Raw genomic sequence first — 18620 nt, forward strand, 5'->3', positions numbered from 1 at the left:
CTTCTTGGATAAGGTTTTATCTGTACCCACACCCTCTTTCCCTTTCTGCTTTATTCCTTCCTTGGGCTTACCTGGAGCAGGCGTCTCCTAATGGGACACTCTATGCGAGACCCATATGTCAGCAGCAATGACTAAACTCTTACAATTTAACTCCTTGGAGTCAGTCAAATGTTGCTTAAATTCTGGGGAACAAGAGGCAAAAATGTCCTCAAGCATGACCAAATGAATCATGTCCTCAAATGTGGTTACATGATAACCCTCTACCCAGCCACACAGATTTTTCAAAGAATCGGTAACATAAGTCATACATTCTTTTTTCTTGTACTCTCCAAATCTCCTCAAGTATTGGGCAGGAGTCTTCCCAAACTTTAAGATGAGAGATTGATTAAGGTTTGCAAAATCTTGCCTCTCAGTTTTGACATTTCCATAATGGCACTGCAGCCAGAATGGGACAGACTACTGAGCAACCATGCAATCCTATCAGCACCACTCACTATTGCACTTCACACATGCATACTCAAGTCACAAGCCAATCAATGATATCATTCTTCTTCTCCTCATACACATTGAACAGATCTTTTGGGAACCTTGGATGAGAAGAGAACCCAGAACCATCTGCAGATCCTCTAGAAGAACCTTGTGAAGCCAGAAACTTGGAAAGCTCCATCTGGTGATCTCTGCTCATCAATTCTTTCAAGATCTAATCTAGCCAAGTTGAACTCAAGCTCTTGTTCCTTGAGCATGAGCTTCCCCTTCCCCGGGTCAGAAATGGCCTCAGCCTCTGAGGTTGTGACGGACAATAGCCCAGAGGATTCACCCTCTTCCTCCTCATCCACAACATAATCAACTCCATTACTGCTGCTGGGTGCAGCCAAGTTTCACTACCAGTACCATTAGTTAGGGGTGGTACACCCTTACTCTTCTCAAAATCAAGAATGTTAATTAATTCAGCTTTAGTGCCAGAGACGGTCAGGCCTCTGTCACTACATTACTTTTTAAAGTGAACCACTGTTGAAGAACTCATGGAAGTGAAGGTAATTGTTTCCATGCTATCAATTCTAGTAAGTTGCTCAACTACAAGACAGTCAAATATCACAGTGTACTTTGTGTTATCCAGACACTCCACCAGTATTCAGCACTGAGGTATTCAATACTGATCCTCACCCACTGAACACTTAAATGTTAAGTGGAAAGGGTCATCCCACCGCTGTACACCAATCTGTTAAGACTGATTTTCTATACTCTGGCCTGGTGGACAGATGCATAGAAGGCCAACCTAGTATTGTGACGGGGACAACTCTGGGAGGTGTAGACAAACCAGATCAAGGTAGCAAGACAAGTGATCTAGGCTAAGTCTCAAGAGGTGGTGAGCTTCTAAGGGGTCCACAATGAGCTCACACAGTGACACAGTCGAGAAACACACTTAGAAAAACAGGTATAAAAATAATTCCTTACTTATGGCCATATAACACAGTGAAAAAGGACTACTAACAGGTAATAATATCACAGAACACTAATAATTACATATACACAATCACTAGGGTAAAATACATATGAAATCCCTGAAAAGGAAGGTACAGATTAGCATTAGCACTACAGGTCAGAGTTACAATCCTAGCTTCAGAAGTCCATCCCTAGAGGTATGGGGCCTTGTCCCCAAAAGTTCTGCCAAGTTTCATACAGTTTTGTGAAGCTGGAAAAAATGAAGGTAGGCTCTCTGGGGTCCAATGAACAGTTCCAGGTGTTAGGGGACAAGTTAATCTAACTAACAAACGTGCCCCCAACTTTTGGAGTGCTTATGGAAACAAGCAATCGCAAAGCCAAACAAATACAAACGTTTATAAAAGTTATCAAAACGTTTAAAGGGGAGTTAGGGGTTCAGGCAAGTATCGCTGCAACTCGCCCCCTCATATTCCAACTCTTCATAGGACTTGGCAGGTCTGCTGAAGAGGGTCCGGGGTAGCTTTTCCCGCTGTCAGCCATAGCCCTTTATCCACAGGGGCTGCAGGTTCAAGCACTTCTCCGGTCGGCGACCAATGCTGTTGCAATGTCTTCCAGTTCAAAAATGCAAAATAACTCTAGGCAGGATCCCTCTCAGGACAGGCTGGACACGGGTAAGCGGTTTCGGACGAGGGCCAGTGATGCACAGCGATGCAAAGGGATTCACTTGCCACAGTCAGACCATGCCTCTTATCCTGGGTCCCCTTGATGCTAGGACCACGGAAATTCACAGAGGCAAGTCTTCTGGCACAAGCTTAAGATCCCCCAAGATCTAGGCCTCAACTTGGAGCAGTGACATCTGCAGCACGGTAGCCCAAACTCTTAGCTGGTCAACCACTGGGCGGTCAAGGGGCACTTCTGACGGCTCTTCTTCTTAGGGGTCTGAGCTGATGTCGAGAATGTGGGTCCCTCCACTCCAAGGGTAGCAGCTCCTTCGCAGTTCTGGTGGAGACCTTCCACAAGACAGCGCTCTACTAAAATGGCAGCAGCAGGTGGTCCACCGGCCTTCTTCCAACAGGTCTCCGGTCTCCTTGCTGTTCTTGCAGCTGGACAAGATTCTTGGCTCCTTCGGTTTCTTCCAGGATCTCTCTGGAGTGAGTGCAAGGGTCTTCCTCTCATCCTGAAAGCCAGGTAGGAGCTGAAACTCCCATTAGCCAATGAAAGATCTGGCCTATATACACACACACACCCACCCACCCACACAGGCGCACACGCACACCCTGCCTCCCAATCAGGAACACAGGCGACAAGCCTCATACATACCACTCAGACACACCGAAACCAGTTTGTGGATTGCGACCAGACAGTCTTAACCCACTTCCTGGCAGCAAATTTGCCAAAAGCCTCTGCTTTCCCAATCACTGGAAGTTTATATAAGGATTGTCCTGGCCTTATAGGCCAGGAAGAAGGGTTAAGACCTTTTGGCATGGCCATGCTTGACCACTAGCCACAGTTAATAGCCAAACGCAGTAAACCTGGTAAGGCTAAAACGATATACAACATAAAATAGCAAAAGGTAATTGCTGCCACCAGTTTGTCCCTTTAGCACACCTAGAGTAACCAATAATCCTGAGTGTTAGTCTAGGGCAAAACAAAATGGTAATCCCCATTGTACTGCATGGTAAAATGCATGGTACAATGATAAACAGTTACCAAAGTGATAACAAGTTACCAAATGTAGTGATAAAGTAACAAGACTAAGGCAAACAAGGATTCCCTGTACTGACAGCCTCAAGGACATGTCAGTTTCCCTATGACAGATGAGCAAAAGCCTGTATATTTAAGCTTAAGGCATCAGTGCACTGCAAAAAGAGCATTGTCAGATACAAACATAAAAAAGCAACACATTTGGGCGTCCATAGAAATGGAAGGAAAGTTGCTGTAAAGAGAAATATTTCATAACTGTCAGGAAGTCCGAAACTAAAAATAGTCTGTCCCTGTTGAAAACCTTCTTCTGCCCCCAACACTAATATACTGCTATAACTGTGTAAGGAATGTCTTTCCTTGAAGGAAACCGTGTCCTTGGCGTTTTCAGTAAACAGCAAAGTCTCCAGGTTCCCGGGTAATAAAGTGATGCAAAATAATGTTAAAAAATTGCAAGTACCAAAGTAAGGGCAATGCTCCTTTGCCCTAGGTTTATTATTCTTCCAAGATACTGGATAACACACAAAGAATTGCCTCTTGTATTCCCAGTCCTTCAATCCCACCTAAATTAGCATACTCCTCTACAATGGCATACTCCAAATTCATACAGTTTAAATTGCCACCTGACGCTTTTAGCACAACAAGTTGGGATTATTTTCTATCTTGTTCCAACAACTTTGATGGGACCTACAACTCCCATCGGCTTTGTAGTTCTGGGGCAGGACGTTTTTGCTGATCAGGCGCATGAGCGCTGGTGCGCGAGGGACTAGCCGGTCTGTGTCGGTATATTAAGGGAAAGTCTGCCTCACTCACAGGTTGTTCGCTTAGTTTGAAAACTGAATGCTGCTAGCTGTGAGACCGTTCTTTGTATAGTGCTGCTAGCGCTCTGATTTTAAACTTCAAATTGCTGCCAATTCTTTTTGGGTGATGTTAAAAATATTCTGTGGGTCAGCTGGTTTGAGATAATCCTCCTAAGCAACATGCATCCGCTAGAAGAAATTGAACTTGCACAAAGCCAAATTGGTAAGAATACACCTGATGTTCGTACACTTCTGATGGCCTCATTTCTACACCCACAGATATGTCCTCTGTGGTACAATCACCCAATACTTGGGTGAGTTCTGTATTAATTAGTCTCCCTATTGTGGAAAATAACAGCACTAAGCCTACAGAGATTATACCTATAGTAGAGAAACTGGTATTGGATATTAACAGAATGCTCTCTACCCAATGCCCTTTGGATATTGCTCTGCTTAACACGCGCTATCTTGTTATAAATGGCACAGAAACAGCCAATCTTATTGTGATCCAGGATCTTGACATTATCTGCCTTACAGAAACTTTGCTTTTCGATATACTAATCATGCAGCTTCTCTGGCCATACTTTCAGGTTTTACAATTTTTAGGACCGAGCACAAACGTGAGAAAGGAGGGGGTATGCTATGATGGTCTTCCTCTTGGCCTCGAGCCTCTGGTACAGGAAACCCCCCTCCTTGGTTTCCTCGAGCGTAAGCTGGAAAATCGGACACTTTGCCGACCATGAAATTAAACAACCCCACCTCATCCGGTGGGGACGCCCTCGACTGCGGAGACACGCCTGCCGTGACGATATTGTCGTCATAGTCTGTCGTTGCTGTGTCCGTTCCTTGTGTCTACCGGGGGAAGGGCACCTGTCGTGGATGTGGAGGTTGATATGGGGGCATCGGATGCCGCTTCCTCTTCTTCGCCGGTGGCTGATCGGGGGCCGCAGGGACTGGAGCCTGCGGCATCCTTTTCTGGATTTCTGACACCAAGGTGTGTAGGGTCGATAGGATGTCCAGGCATACATCTTTTGGCTGAGCTGGCGTGGTCAGAACACTAGGCCCTGCGCTGTCATCGGCATTGCTGCCGCCGCCGGCCTCCTCCTCATCCTCGTGGGCCATGTGCAGGGACTCCAGGTACTCATCCGTGGATGAAACTTCCATGGTCTGGGACTTAATAGCCCCCCGTCCCCTTTGACACCGGTCGGGCCGGGTTCAGAGACAGCATCCTCTTCTCCGGCATGCCAGCAGGCTTTGCCACTGCCCCCTCTCAGGCCTCCCGCCTCAAAGGCAGGGATACTTGGGGTGCAGTAGGGATTACCTTCACAGGGTCAGCCCCTTTTGCCTTCGAGAGAGCAGCCGCCACTAGCTTAATCGTTGACTAAGAGTTCTCCTGAGCCGCCTGGACCTTTTTGGGCAGGTCGACTGCCTTTTCCTCCGTTCTGTGCATCTCCGGTTTCTCCCGCAGCTTGGCCGGGTTGGAGGATTTACTCTTTGCGGAGGAGTTTGATTGCTGGCTGGCGATGGAGGCAGTCAGGCAGATGGTGGCTTTGATTGCGCCCTGCCCATCCGCGGGACATGCTTGCGCGGCAATCCCGAATGGAACCGACTTGCGGTGCTTAGCCTTATCTTGGGCCCCCACGGGTAAAGCGCCCACCAAGGACTTAGAAGCCTGCCCTTCGGACCGGTTGGTCCCGGGTGAGGCATGACCCTGCTTGGGGAACAGGGCAGAGGCCTTGGCGTTAAGCCATAACGCCAGTCTACTGTGTCGGTCCTCCATTTTCTTGGAGAAGCCGAGGCAGATCTCGCACTCTCTTGCTTTGTGGTCCGACTGAAGACAGAGGCACTGAAGGTGTTTGTCTGTCCTCCATAAACACGTTCCGTAGTGGGCATCTGGTGCAGAGCTTTAAGAGGGATCTTCTTTCCTTTTTCTCCTCCGTCATGGCCGGAGGTGCGGAGTAGGCCCGATGGCCTTCTGGGTACTCCAAAGACACATTGACAATCCTTGCCCTTGAGGGGCGCTGAAATTCACCGCCAAACTGATCCCTGCTGTAGGCAGATGGAGAGAAGAGCACACAGGCTCTTTTTTGACAAAAATAGAAACTTTTTCCGTCGAAAAATGAAAAACTGTAGAAGTAGCTCACGGAGCAAAAATCGAGGACTCCCAACACTTGAACATGCGGTAAAAATCTGAAGATGGCTGCCAGAGGAGGGGCTTAGGGATATGATATGATATATATTTTATTTGTATCGCGCTCATACACGTGTTTCAGAACGCAAGAGGACTGTCAATGGCTGGGGGCAGTATGACCCAGAGTACAGCGATTGGTTTAGAGGAGAAATACAGTTTGTAAGTTTAAGTGAAACTGTTTTTTCTTTTACTGAGGATTCCCAGCCTGACGACTTGGAATACTCAGGAGCATGAGAATCCATACCAGACCCCATGCTGGAGAAATGAAGAATTAAACGGAACTTAAAGGAAAATACCACTGTGTGTGCAAGTACAGTTTAAGCCAGTCCTGACATTCAACTCAGTCCACGTCATGCTTGTGATTCAAGCCAGTGAAGATTGAAACTGCACCGTAGAAATCATCTGGCTCACACTAGTGTTGCAAAACAAATTCTGCCCGCGGTTACGGGAGTATAAAAAACACACTGACGGAATATCAAGTAAAATAATGTTGGAAATCGCTGAACGAGTCTTAACAAGTGGTAAAACGGAGAGTGAAAATGCAGTCACAAGACTAGTTTCATAAAGAGGCCCCTTTAAAGGTTATGGTTGCATTTAAGAAATGCACACTAAACAACACTTATATGGTGATTCATGGCTTCAACATAAATTTAAGATAGACTCCTCCTTTTTAATACCAAAAGGCCACCATTGCTAAAATGTCTTATTCCCGCTACACTTATTTTGGAGAAAAAAAATATTGTTACATTCACCTGTTATTCATATTGGTAGATATTACTCGCAGTTCAAGCTTTCTAGCTTTGCAAGTTCTATAGCATTTGCAGCCTCTGGTCAGAATTTCAAAACACTCGGGTTTTCGCTGTTTGGATGCAGCGTGTTACTATTATGTTAACGTGGAACAGTTTTCTTTGTAAAATTAGTAGTTTTCGTAAAGTTGTGTTATGATTACAGGACTAAGCAAGGAGCAAGGGGAGTGTGACACATGCATCCACTGTATGGCCTATATAAAAGGAATGAGACTGCGACCGTACCAAGAACCGCTCCTCCTTTTCCAGCCAGCGTTGGTCTTCCTCCATTTCTTGCTGCTGCCTGATCAACCTCTCTTCCATTAGATGGGTTGGCAGGACCTGTCCAATGCCTCGCATGTCTAGGCTTCCGGCGTCCTGGGAGTGGGGGGAGAGAGTGGGCAGTATTAGTACTGTTCTCTTAAAGAGCTGCCATTTATATCCCTCAATGTTTGCCAGCTGGTGAACATGTGGATCTTTGAGGCTGCTACACTGTATACGGCCACACCTACGTACTAATATTCTGACCATATCCATCATAAGAGAACATCTTTTGATGAGTCCCCGGTAAAGCAATGTACTGATCAACAGAACGTGCTAACGGGGTCACGATTAGTACACAACAACAAAAAAGATCTTTCCTCATCACATTTTTAAACTACTTTCAAAGTATGGCTGTATTTTAATTTCAGGATGTGCAACTGTCCGTTTGTTCATGACCCTTCAGCATAATATGTAATACGTGGCCAGTTCTCGTATGGGACTTTGACATGGGGAGGGGGTGTATTTTCCCAAATGAGGTGCAGGTGATTGAAGAGATTTGCCCAGGATCACAGAACATTGTAAAGTGGGGACTCCAAGGTCAAATTTCTGATTCCTTGATATAATGTCCAGCTGCTGAGCCACCGGCCCACATCTCCTTACGTGCATACCCCCTCCTAATAACAAAGGACTTTATAGAGCAGGCTACTGGACACATTCAAGCAATTTGGATATTGTGCTTTGGCAGTTTTGCACTCTTTAGATAATTTTAGTTTGCTAATTAGTATTGTGATGCGGTGCCTGGTTGGGGAAGCCGCTGCTGTGATGGTAGTGCATTAGCGCGTGGCTCCAGGGCGCTCTGAGGCATAGGTTGGAGAGGGGAGTGGAGGCAGCAGCGAGAGCGTCCGCTTGTGCACGGCCTAAACACCGGAGCAAGAACTGCAATGTGAGGATTGCCAATTGTGATTTCAATGAAGACATCCAGAAATAACGAAGTGACTCGCAAAACCATTAAATGCTGCGGACACCAAAGGGCTCCAAGCAGGGGGAGATGGTGCATGGTGATGGCTTAGAGTGCAGATTTTAGGATGCATTGACATCAGATGGTCGGTAATCTGTTCCCTCTCTGCCACTCCACTAAGTACTTGAGGAAAGAGGTATAGGAGGGTGAACTGAAGTGATGGACAGGGAACGAGCGGCAGTTTGGAATGTAAGATGCGTAACTTTGATGTAATTTTAATGTAAAAAAAATGCGTCATATGTTAATGTTATCGTAATATTTTGTATTCTTTAAGAGAATGTTTTTCTTTTTTCCCCTTGGTTAAATTGTACATACGTTAATTGGTCTTGGTTTTAACATTGTAAATTGGTTTGTTTTATGTATTTTATTGTCGATTGTGACAAAAGTTGTAAAGGTTTTCTTTTAAAACTATCTACAATCAATACATTTTATTAAAAAATAAAATGTAAGAGTATTGGGACTCTGGTCCGAGAGCCTTGCATTTATCAGCATCATCAGAAAAGTTCACTGACCAGCCAGCAATCCTTGAAAAATCTAGCCGGTTGAACTCGCCAGTAGTGGATTTTGTGCTCATTTTTCTGGAAGTTCCTGACATTCCATTGCAAGTGTCGTTCCTGTCATTGAACGGCTTCCTCATGGAACTCTTAAACCTCCACAGAAGACATTGAAATCGTGTGTGCCATTGCCACCTCCTGAATCCATGCCCTGTCTCCAACCTGTGCCCGAGCCCTGACTCTTTGCAGCGCCTTTGGCTTGTCCCTATCCCAGGCTTCACTGCACTTGATGGATGTTTTTGTTTCTCCCCTACCCGACGTTAATTGATGAACTATGATGTCTGGTAACCATGGCGTTTATTGTCCAATTTCCAACACTGACATTTATTTTCCAACTCTAAAATCTCAGGCTCTGTTCTGAAGCCTGTTCGCAATTTCCTGATGTTCGTGTCTAGTTTTGTTCTTTTCTGCCCAATTCTGATTTTTACAGCTAACTTCGGATAGGATTTCACTTCAGTTACCAAAGGCCTTTGTGGCCAAAAGCCTTGAAATAAAAAAAACCTAAGCCACACTTCTCTGAAGCAGCGGCTATTTTTTCACTGCCTTCTGCTGCTTCTAGCAGAGCTGCTTGCTGATCTAATCACATTTACAGCGACACTCCCCTTACATTGCAACATCATTCAAAGCAAAGTGCAGCAGGCACCCGGAGTAAGAATCGGCCTACCCACACTGTGAAATATGGCTCCAATTCTATGCTTTCTTTTGATTTAGATAACACTAGGTGGCGCTGCTGCATCTAAGCAACAACTCTAGGGAACGTGGAGGCCCTGTAAGGGGGGAGGCTGTGTGGTATGTCTGGCCACCCATCATGATGTCACAAATCAAATGAAGATACTAACACTATTGTCTTCACATTACCACGTTCTCGTATTGCTTTCTCAGTTACGTTACCCTTGCTGTAGCTAGCTGTAGCCTCAGGTTCTCTTCTCTTGCTCTGGGTGAGGTGATACAGTGTTTCACACTTCGTCCTACTCTGCATCCCGAGATGCCCCATCTTGGAATGACTAAAGTAGTCTGCCCTTCTCTATTCTCCTTGCGCCGCACTGCACGTTTCCGTGCTCAACTGAGAGTTCTCATGAGTTGTTCTCAGTGACACACACTGTATACGCCGGTCTCACACAGCACCTCATGTGTACACCACTGGGGATTATCTGAACTGTTCCCGCCGCTTCAAGGAGCAATTCCAAGCTTCTCCCGTGGGTTATGCCACTTTCCTCCTTGATGGTATAGCTCGGGCAAGGAATCAGCGCGTACCAAGCATGGAATTAGTAATTTAGCTACACGGCAGTGTTACATGTTTTTCTCAGCGCACTCCAGCTAAACATATCTGGGCATGCTTGTGGTTTCATGCAAAAGGCATGGCATATGATATTGTAACCCCGCCACTGGTGTAATAAAGAACAGGTTACTCATTGTAGTGACTAATGTACTCCCAGTCCACAGTCCCCTTTCCTTCATACTGTATGGGCGTAACCCATATGGGGACGGTACCAGAGTCTTCTGCCCCCCTAAAAAATAACACTTCCCTTTAATGGATGTCATTTATGTGCATGTAGTCCGCAAGGATCGGCGTGACCGTGCACGCTGACCCATCCCCACACCTCAGTCCCCACTGACGTACGTCAGGAACGACAGCCCTAACTTAGGCCTTTTAACCTTGCTGGGGATGGAGGGAGGGGCATATGGAGGAAAGGGGACTATGGACTAGGAGTACATTAGTTATTACAGTGAGTTACTTGTTCTTACTCCTACGTCCTGTCACCTTTCCTCCATACTGTATGGGCGATTCCAACAAAGCCCCACAGTTATGGAGGTGCTAATAGTCACTTTATGCAAAAAAGGTTCCCGAGAACTGCCTGGCCGAAAGCTACATCTTCATGTGAGCAACATCCAAACAGTAATGACGGCAGAAGACAGACTGAGGCGACCATGTTGCCGCCCTGCTAATCGCATCCCATGGCACATGCCGCTGAAAAGCCACTGCTGCTGCTTTGGCCCTTACCAAGTGTGCCCGAATGGAGGAGATTTGCCCTGCACCTCGTAAGCCTTTGCTATGCAAGACACCATCCATCTGGCTATGGTTGTTTTAGACAAAAGTTACAAAGAGCGCAGCAGATTTTCTGTATGTTTTGGACCTGTCTAGGTAGAACTTTAACGCTCTTCTAACATCGAGGCAATGCAAAACCCAGTCTGCTTGACATTGAGGACCAGGGAAGAATGATCTCTTGGCCAATGTGAAATTCCAGAACTATGTTGGGCAAAAAGGAGGGGTGCGTCCATAAGACCACCTTGTCCCTATGAAACTTTGTGTATGGTTCAGATGCTGCCAGCACCTGAATCTCACTCACCCCTCCTAGCCGATGGCAAGGCCACCAGTAAAACAGTTTTACAGTTACAAACTGAACATCGACAAAAGCCATGGGCTCAAAGGGTTTGTAGGCCAGAGCTGCTAAAACTACACTGAAGTTCCAGGAAGGAAGAGTCTTTCTGAATGGAGGATATAATCTTGTTAATCCCTCCAAGAACTTCCTGACTACTGGGTTGCTGGACGAATAACTGGTTTGCTCTGAGTTTCTATATGCCCCAATGGCCACCAAATAGGTCCTGCACGTGTCCACTTGTACTCCCGACTGTGCCAAGTATGCTGAGAATGACAACACGTTATTTAGGGTCCAAGTTAGATGGTTAATACCTTTATTTTACGCCCATTGACAAAATCTTGTCAATTTGTTCTTGTACTTAGCTCGAGTTGAGATAGTGACAACAACCGATGTGACACTGACAGGCGGACTGGTTCCTGAAACGTCAACTGCTTGAGGTCCGAGTACCACAGCGGAGCCAACAGTATCATTGTGCACCTCCTGGATGCTCTGAATTTGTTGATCACTCTCTTTAAGAGCGGGGTTGGAGGGAATATATAATAGGTCAACTCCGACCAGTCTATATGAAAAGCATCCCCCACGGTCCTCCCAAGAGGCAAATCTGCTACCTTTGGCCTTGCCACTTGTGGCAAACAGGTCCATCTCCGGTTGGCACCACCATTTAAATATTTCTTGAATGATGGAGTGCTCTAGCTTCCACTCGTAGGAACTGTTGTTGAGCCTGCTGATCCCGTCTGCTTCTGTAATGTCCTGGCCAGGAACATGGTCCACCTGCAGCCACATCCCCGGTCTTATGCCCCATTCCCACAACTGAAGAGCCAGCTTGCACAGAGGAGGGTACCGGTCCCCCTCGCTTGTTCACCTACAACATGGAAGTTGCGCTGTTTGTGAGAATCAGCACCACCTTGTGCTGCACTAGAGGAGCGAATGACTTTAAGGCTTGGAATATTGCCTTCAACTCCAAGTAGTTGATATGCCTGTTAAAAACCCGCTGGTCGGTCCCCAGCGTAGAAATCCAGTTCTCCAAGAATGAATCCGTTGTTACCATTAGTGAATGAGGGGGAAGGATGAGACAGGGGTCCTGAGCTGAGGGACGATTCTACCCTCACCATACTAAACCGTCCCAGACGGCTGCCGGGACTGAAATCATGTCCAATTACGATCCAGTTTCCTGGTCCCACAAGGCTGCCAGATGTAGCTGTATTGTCCTCATCTTGAGCCTCGCCAACGGCACAGACGACATGCATGTTGCTTGCAGGCCCAACAGATGCTGGTAGCACCACACCGTCCTGCATTCCCTCGCCAGGAAATGCGTTATTGCAGCCACAATATCCCTCTTCTTGTCTTGAGTGGGGGTAATTCTGCCCCGCACAGGTCCCACTAAAATCGGATGAAAGTAATCCACTGTGTGGGGGTGAACTCTGATTTCTTGATGTTCACTGTGAACTCCAACTCGAATAAAAGGCTGATTAGTGCGCCCAAGGTCTGTGTCGCTTCCTGGGGCAAGTGCCCTCTGATAAGCCAGTCATCCAAATAGAGGTAGACATGCTAGACCTCCCCTGCCCCCCCCCCCCCCCCCCGAGTCTGAACAGGATGTCAATGGAGTTCACGATCTGTGTGAACACCCTCTGAGCAGCATTGAGCCTGGATGGCAGAACCTTGTACTGGAAATGTCTTCCTAGGATGCGATGGGACTGCCAAATCGATATTTGTAGATAAGCATCCTTCAGGTCCAGGGCACATAGCCAGTCTCCCTGGCAAAGGGTCTCTGCGATCTGCTCTGGAGTCACCATCTTGAATTTCTCTAAGGGTATAAGTAATGATTGAAGTACAATAAGGCTAGCACGGTTTATAGTGAAAGGTTCGAATACAAAAGGATCGAATGCAATAGTTTCGAATCAAAATGATTGAGAGAAAAAAAAATTCTAATGAACGTTTTTTTGGGGGGTCCCCCCTCAAAACTCCCGTTTTTTGGGGAAAAACGAGTATTTTTTCCCTATACGAAGGCAAAAAAATAAAATAAACATTTTAAAAAAAGGCATTCGAAATTTTTATTTCGGTCCTTTTGATTCAAAACTATTGCAGTTCGAAACAATGTATTCGACCCTTTGACTGGACACCGCTAGCACTACTTGCAGGCCCGCCTGGTTTATCTTGACTATTCCAAAGATCCTGAAGTAGAATCCGTTGCCCCTGTCTTCCACAGGGACTCTCGTTCTACCGCGTGGGACCCAATCAAGGACTCCACTGCTTTGAGGAGTGCTGGAGACTATTTGAATTAGGGGAGGGGGGGCATGGTAAGGTTGAGAAACAGGGAGCTGAAACCCCTCTGAAAGCATCTGAAAGAAGCCAGCAGTCTATGAAATGGTGACACTTGTGTTTCTTGTGCAGGCAGACACTGCCTTCCACGGGAGATGTGTGGACCCGGACAGTGAGCTCATGCTTTTTTAGGGTCTGAGGCAGCCACGGAGGAGGGGGAGCTAATAGAAACACTTAGGAGTGCCTCTCTGCTGTTTACAGCCGTGTGTACTAGGCGACCTATCGGGTTGCCTCGTCTTTCTTTCCTGGAACCCTCTAATGCCTCAAAACAACCATGGCTTGCCCCTGACCGTGACTGGGTCCGGAGAGAACCCTTTGCCTGCTGGTTTAGTGAGGATGGCCAATACTTAGCCATCTGGGTACTGGTCTTCCTCTTGGTCAACTCCTAATCCCCTGACGCACGAAAAATCTACGTTCCAAAGAGAGGCCCAAAGTCCTCTTGTACATCGTTGGTAAATCTAGTGGTGTGCTTCATGCCGACATCCTCAGATCAATCCCAACTCACATGCCTCTGCTGGTTGTATCTATGTGAGCTACTGGTGATTCTAAAAAGGTCCCGAGGAACCAATTTGGCCTCTATTAACCCTCATTTGAAAGCAGCTTGCCTGTCCAAGCGGGGATCCTGAGCGAACTCTGCAATCTCCCTCTGTAGCTTCTGATTTGCTGCAGCTAATAAGGCATCCGCATTGGCCTGCCGAAGGTGCAAGGCTGAGTTTGCATACACCTTTCTGCCAAATGCTTCAAGCAGCTTGTCTTTCTTGCTTAGGAGGTTGGCGTGGTCTGGTTTGCTGACTAAGACCCTGCCGATTTAGCATAAAGTGATGCTGCTGCCACCACCAACAAATGGGGCTATGACTGAGATGCCAACAAGGGCCCCTCTGTCCCCAACTGCCTATAGTGAGAATTTAATTTTGTATTTACTGCTTGACATGGGTGGTGTTTAGTCCACATTTTCTTGGCCACATCTACAACATTCTTCTGGAGGGGGATGCCCTTTCTTGAGGACATCTGGAGAGCCAAAGCTTTTGCTAACACGTCAGCATCTGGTTGCTCTTGTTGAGTGGCTGGCAACCCTAGAAATGCTGCCGCCATTGTAGCCTTTCATGAAAAACATTGGCCGAGGTAGGGAAGTTCAATTCGTCGTCATCCTTGCCATCAATATCCTGAGCGTTATTTGCTGAGTTTAACTCTGACTGTTTCATCGGTTCTAGGCCTTGGGCAGCTCACCCCTTACTTCCATCAGAGCCCCCCTATTGCTGAGCCTTGATGGGCTACGACAGGGGAAGAGGTGGAGGAGGTGGCAGTAGTGGCATCAGTGGCTGCGGCACACGAGGTTGCAGCACACAAGGTTGCAGCACAAGCACTGAAGGTGTGGTAGGCACTGGAGCCTAGTCCTGAGGTTGTTGCAATTCTTGTGGCATAACCTCCTTTATGAGGCCTTTCAATATGTTGGACATTTGAAGTGATTTCATTAATAGGAAGAATCTTTACAAGAATCTGTCTTCGCAAGCAGGTGAAGTTTGAGCACCCGGGCACAGTGCCGCCACGGAAGTCAAGGCCGCCGCTGACAGTGTTCAGGTTGATGTGGTCGTGGACCTGGGCGCTTGCCTGGGTTGTGCATAGGGTTCAGAGTACGGCAGAGGATAAGAAGTGGACAAGGGAACGTCGCCAATGGTGAACTCCATTCTTGCGACTGGCTCATTAGTGGAGGCTGGTACGAGTTTAGCCTTCTAGGACCCTCGGTTGCCTTTCGGAAGGAGAGGAGTCTACTGAAGATGGAGCCCTGACTGCTTCCACCACCAGGCCTGGAGTGTTTCCCACCTTGGCACCATTGTGTGACTCTGTGCAGTGTGCTTTTCAATATGGGTGCGTGGGGTGGCCGAGTCCTGCATGACACCATTCAAAGTAGGCCCTCCTGGACCTAGCTAGTTTTACCGGCTCTCTGTTGGACCTCGGGAGGGACCCAAGAAGGTGATGTGCTATCGGCTTATGAGCCGGTAGTCCTGCGCACTGTAGGGTCTGTTGGGCCAGGGCACAGAGCTGGGGCCTACAGTCCAGTACCAGAGCTTTTACGCACCTCGGTACTACGCCTGGGAGGATCCAAAGACCCCTCGGTGAGCACACCGGAAGCTACACGAGCCTCTGGCCTTGTACTGGTACTAGAGTCTTTAAAACTCCTCCCAGTCAGGGAATTACCTGCAAAGCAATCCCCTTTTTGAGGTACCTTAGAGAATAAAGGTTCACTTACCCTTTCTTTCGACCTCCTGGGAGCAAATGTCTTCAGATGTTCACGAGGAGACCTCGAAAAGATGACTCTCCACCTGGCTAGTCTGTTCTTCTGTGAACGTTGTCACAGTGCATTGCACATGGCACTCAAATCCCACTAGTGTTCCAGGGCTAAACACTCTGCAGAGTGAATGGGAATCCGAAGCAGGAAATAGCGTGCTGCACGACACACTAAACTCGGACGAACCCGACATGCGTCAGAGGACCGGGGATGCTGAAGGCCATGGTAGTGAAAATTAAGAATTGACTAAATGAAAAAACACATGGTACTGCGTGAAAGGGGAGTGTGCAGCAAAAAATAGCGCTGCCACGGAGCAGGCATCCGTTCCAGTCGATCAGAAAAAGGGACTGAGGTGTGGTGCCTTGGGGCGGGGTCAGCGCGTGCAGTCACGCCCATCCTCGAACCTACGCGTGCATAAATGAAATCCCTTAAAAGGTGAAGTGCAATTTATTTCAGGGCAAGAGATTCCGGTCTCGTCCCCATACGGAGACGCCCATACAGTATGGAGGAAAGGAGACGGGACATAGGAGTAAAATGTCTTACCAGGGCAGCCTTCAGCCACTTGGTTTATAAGCACACACTGCATGTCCATCAATGACGTCCTGTTAAAAACAAGCATTGGCAAAGCCAACAGTTTTGGCTTGTGCATAGGAATAAGAGCATTAGTCATTTACTAGGCACTGCTATTAGATGTCCCGGTACCATTTTGCACCTGCTACCATCAATAGCTAGTTGATACCACTACGGCTGTGCCTGGCAAGTGCTTTTCCCATGCCTACAGAAAAGCCCAAACTGTAGGCATTGCCAATGCTTGTTTTGTTATGTGGTGCCGGGGTTCCCGGTCTGCTGACCGGAAACAGTGACAACAGACTTACTGGGCAGACATTGTTCTTAATCAGGTGAGGTTACTTCGCAACAGCACATTATCATGGGGAATTCTGTTTTTCTTTCATGTTAAGGTCTCTTCATGCGCAACTCTCTACAACCTGGAATTATTTTGGCGAAGTCATAAGCCCCTTACGATTCTGTTTTTATTGATACATTTGATTGTCCCAGTAAAATAAGGTATTAGGTGATCCCAGAATGGCAAGAAACTGACATTTGGTGGCAGCGCACTTTATGCATGTTCCTTTTAAGGTGCTTTCTTGTACAACAGAATAGTGCAAATAAATAAAAGCATCTCTTACCTCCATGTTTGGTTGCCACATAGGTACATCCTGAGTCCGATGGTAACAGGAATCAATATGATCCAGTACAGATGCTTGACCAGGGTATATACTACCAGACATGGCTGGTATGCCATGGGAGACCGGATAGCCAGATACCTACAGAAGAAAACAATATCACTAATGTTGGATAGACCCTCCCCATAGAAATTCATTGTATGTATGTTTGAAGATATGGAAGCAGTAGATGGCCATTTTACAATGGAAATCAAGTTTTTTATATTGCGTCATCCAGAGGAGTAGACGGGGTAGGGCCTCCGCAAGCAAGGCCCACCCAAAATCTGTAAATGCCCACTTAGCAGCTCTGTGTGGGCATTTATAGATGTTAATGTCACTGTGATGGGCCCAACTACATTAGCTTTATAGTGCAGGGCAAAAACCCCTTGGCTTATCTTAGTGTCCAGCTGCTGACTCTCCTAGATTACCTAGCTGGCTGCTTGAATTTAATCTGACTGCAGTGAAACTATATTATCACATAGCTGGAAGACGTTAGCCAATCAGGAGAAATAGAAAGTGGGCACTAGCGTATAGTTGTGTTTGCTCCAGCTGTCTTGTGCCTTACTCTTTGCATCTCCAAATGTTTGCTTTCCCCGGCCCCTGCTGCCTGTACAAGCACCCCCCCGTGCCCTTTTCCTGGCCAAGTCTCCATTTACTGATATTTAACTCCTGCTTCTGCATGCTTCGGCCAACTTCCTACTTCCAGCTGTGAGTCTCTCCAGCCTGGCAACTTTGTGGAGTTCAATGGCCTGTCAAGCGCCCTAGTGTACAGGGGTACTAATAACATTAGGGCTTAGGTTCAGGTGCGTCTATGACCAGTAATGGACCTCAGCCCTTGCAGAATCACTCCCTTTGCCCAACCAGCTGGCTCGGACTGGCAGGCCATTCATTGCCAGCTGTGAAAGACCCCAAATGGGGAGCTTAACGCTAAAGCGGATAAGCTCAATCTGTGTAGAGTGTGGGCTTCCACCAGGCTGGTTACAGTGATATTCAACTGGCAGCAACATGCTTGTCTGATGCTGGCACCAATGTTGGCGGCCCCTTTAATGAGCCAGGATGGGGATCTCAGCAGCTAGGCATAGTGGTGGTAGCCACTGCTTGCAGTAAACCTGCAATTTAGCCATTTCCTTCAAACAACAATAACAACTTGAAAAGAATGTCAGATTGAGGGTGCACAACGTTATTTCTCTTGTAATACAGACATATATATGGAGGCGGCCCAGAAATATAAAGTTGCAACAAAATAGTATTATTCACCTGGTAATGGTTAGGCTGCACCATATGTTGAGGACTAGGATAGAAACCCTCACTGGACCTTGGACTTGGGTACCCTGGTCTACTGGGCTGCAAATAGAAACAGTCTTTTAAGAAAAGAAATGGAGGACAAGAGCTGCAGCAATAAAATGTACAATTACAAGGACTTCTCGAAAAATAGGACCTGGCCACATGTCAATTCTTTTGTCCTTATATTTCTTATTCAAGCAGATAATCATAGTAAACAAGTTTACAGAACACTGCGAAGCACATTATCTTTCTGCTAATTACAACTCAATGGGAGTAATACCTCATTTCCTCAGAGTAAAATCATTGACATGTTTAAGGATGATTGAAGCTTATTCATGGAACAATGTATGAAAAGGTAAGAATCTATTTA

The 18620-nt window shown here is 46.9% G+C and overlaps 1 protein-coding gene across 22 annotated transcripts in view; it reads right to left on the bottom strand.

The window, feature by feature from the left end:
- PTK2 (protein tyrosine kinase 2) overlaps positions 1-18620 on the bottom strand; it is a 1463565-nt gene that overhangs the window by 76578 nt on the left and 1368367 nt on the right. For 21 of the 22 annotated variants that reach the window (XM_069621702.1, XM_069621703.1, XM_069621697.1 and 18 more), the window contains 3 exons: positions 18224-18310; positions 16931-17068; positions 7167-7298 (listed from right to left, as the gene is read on the bottom strand). In XM_069621702.1, the coding sequence (XP_069477803.1) occupies positions 7167-7298; positions 16931-17068; positions 18224-18310 (357 nt within the window). The remainder of the gene's footprint in view (positions 1-7166; positions 7299-16930; positions 17069-18223; positions 18311-18620) is intronic. The other variant, XM_069621700.1, reaches the window with a different exon arrangement.

The sequence above is a fragment of the Ambystoma mexicanum genome, chromosome 5q (assembly GCF_040938575.1).
Source record: "Ambystoma mexicanum isolate Mex_15411 chromosome 5q, UKY_AmexF1_1, whole genome shotgun sequence".
In the NCBI taxonomy this organism is placed as follows: Eukaryota; Metazoa; Chordata; class Amphibia; order Caudata; family Ambystomatidae; genus Ambystoma; species Ambystoma mexicanum.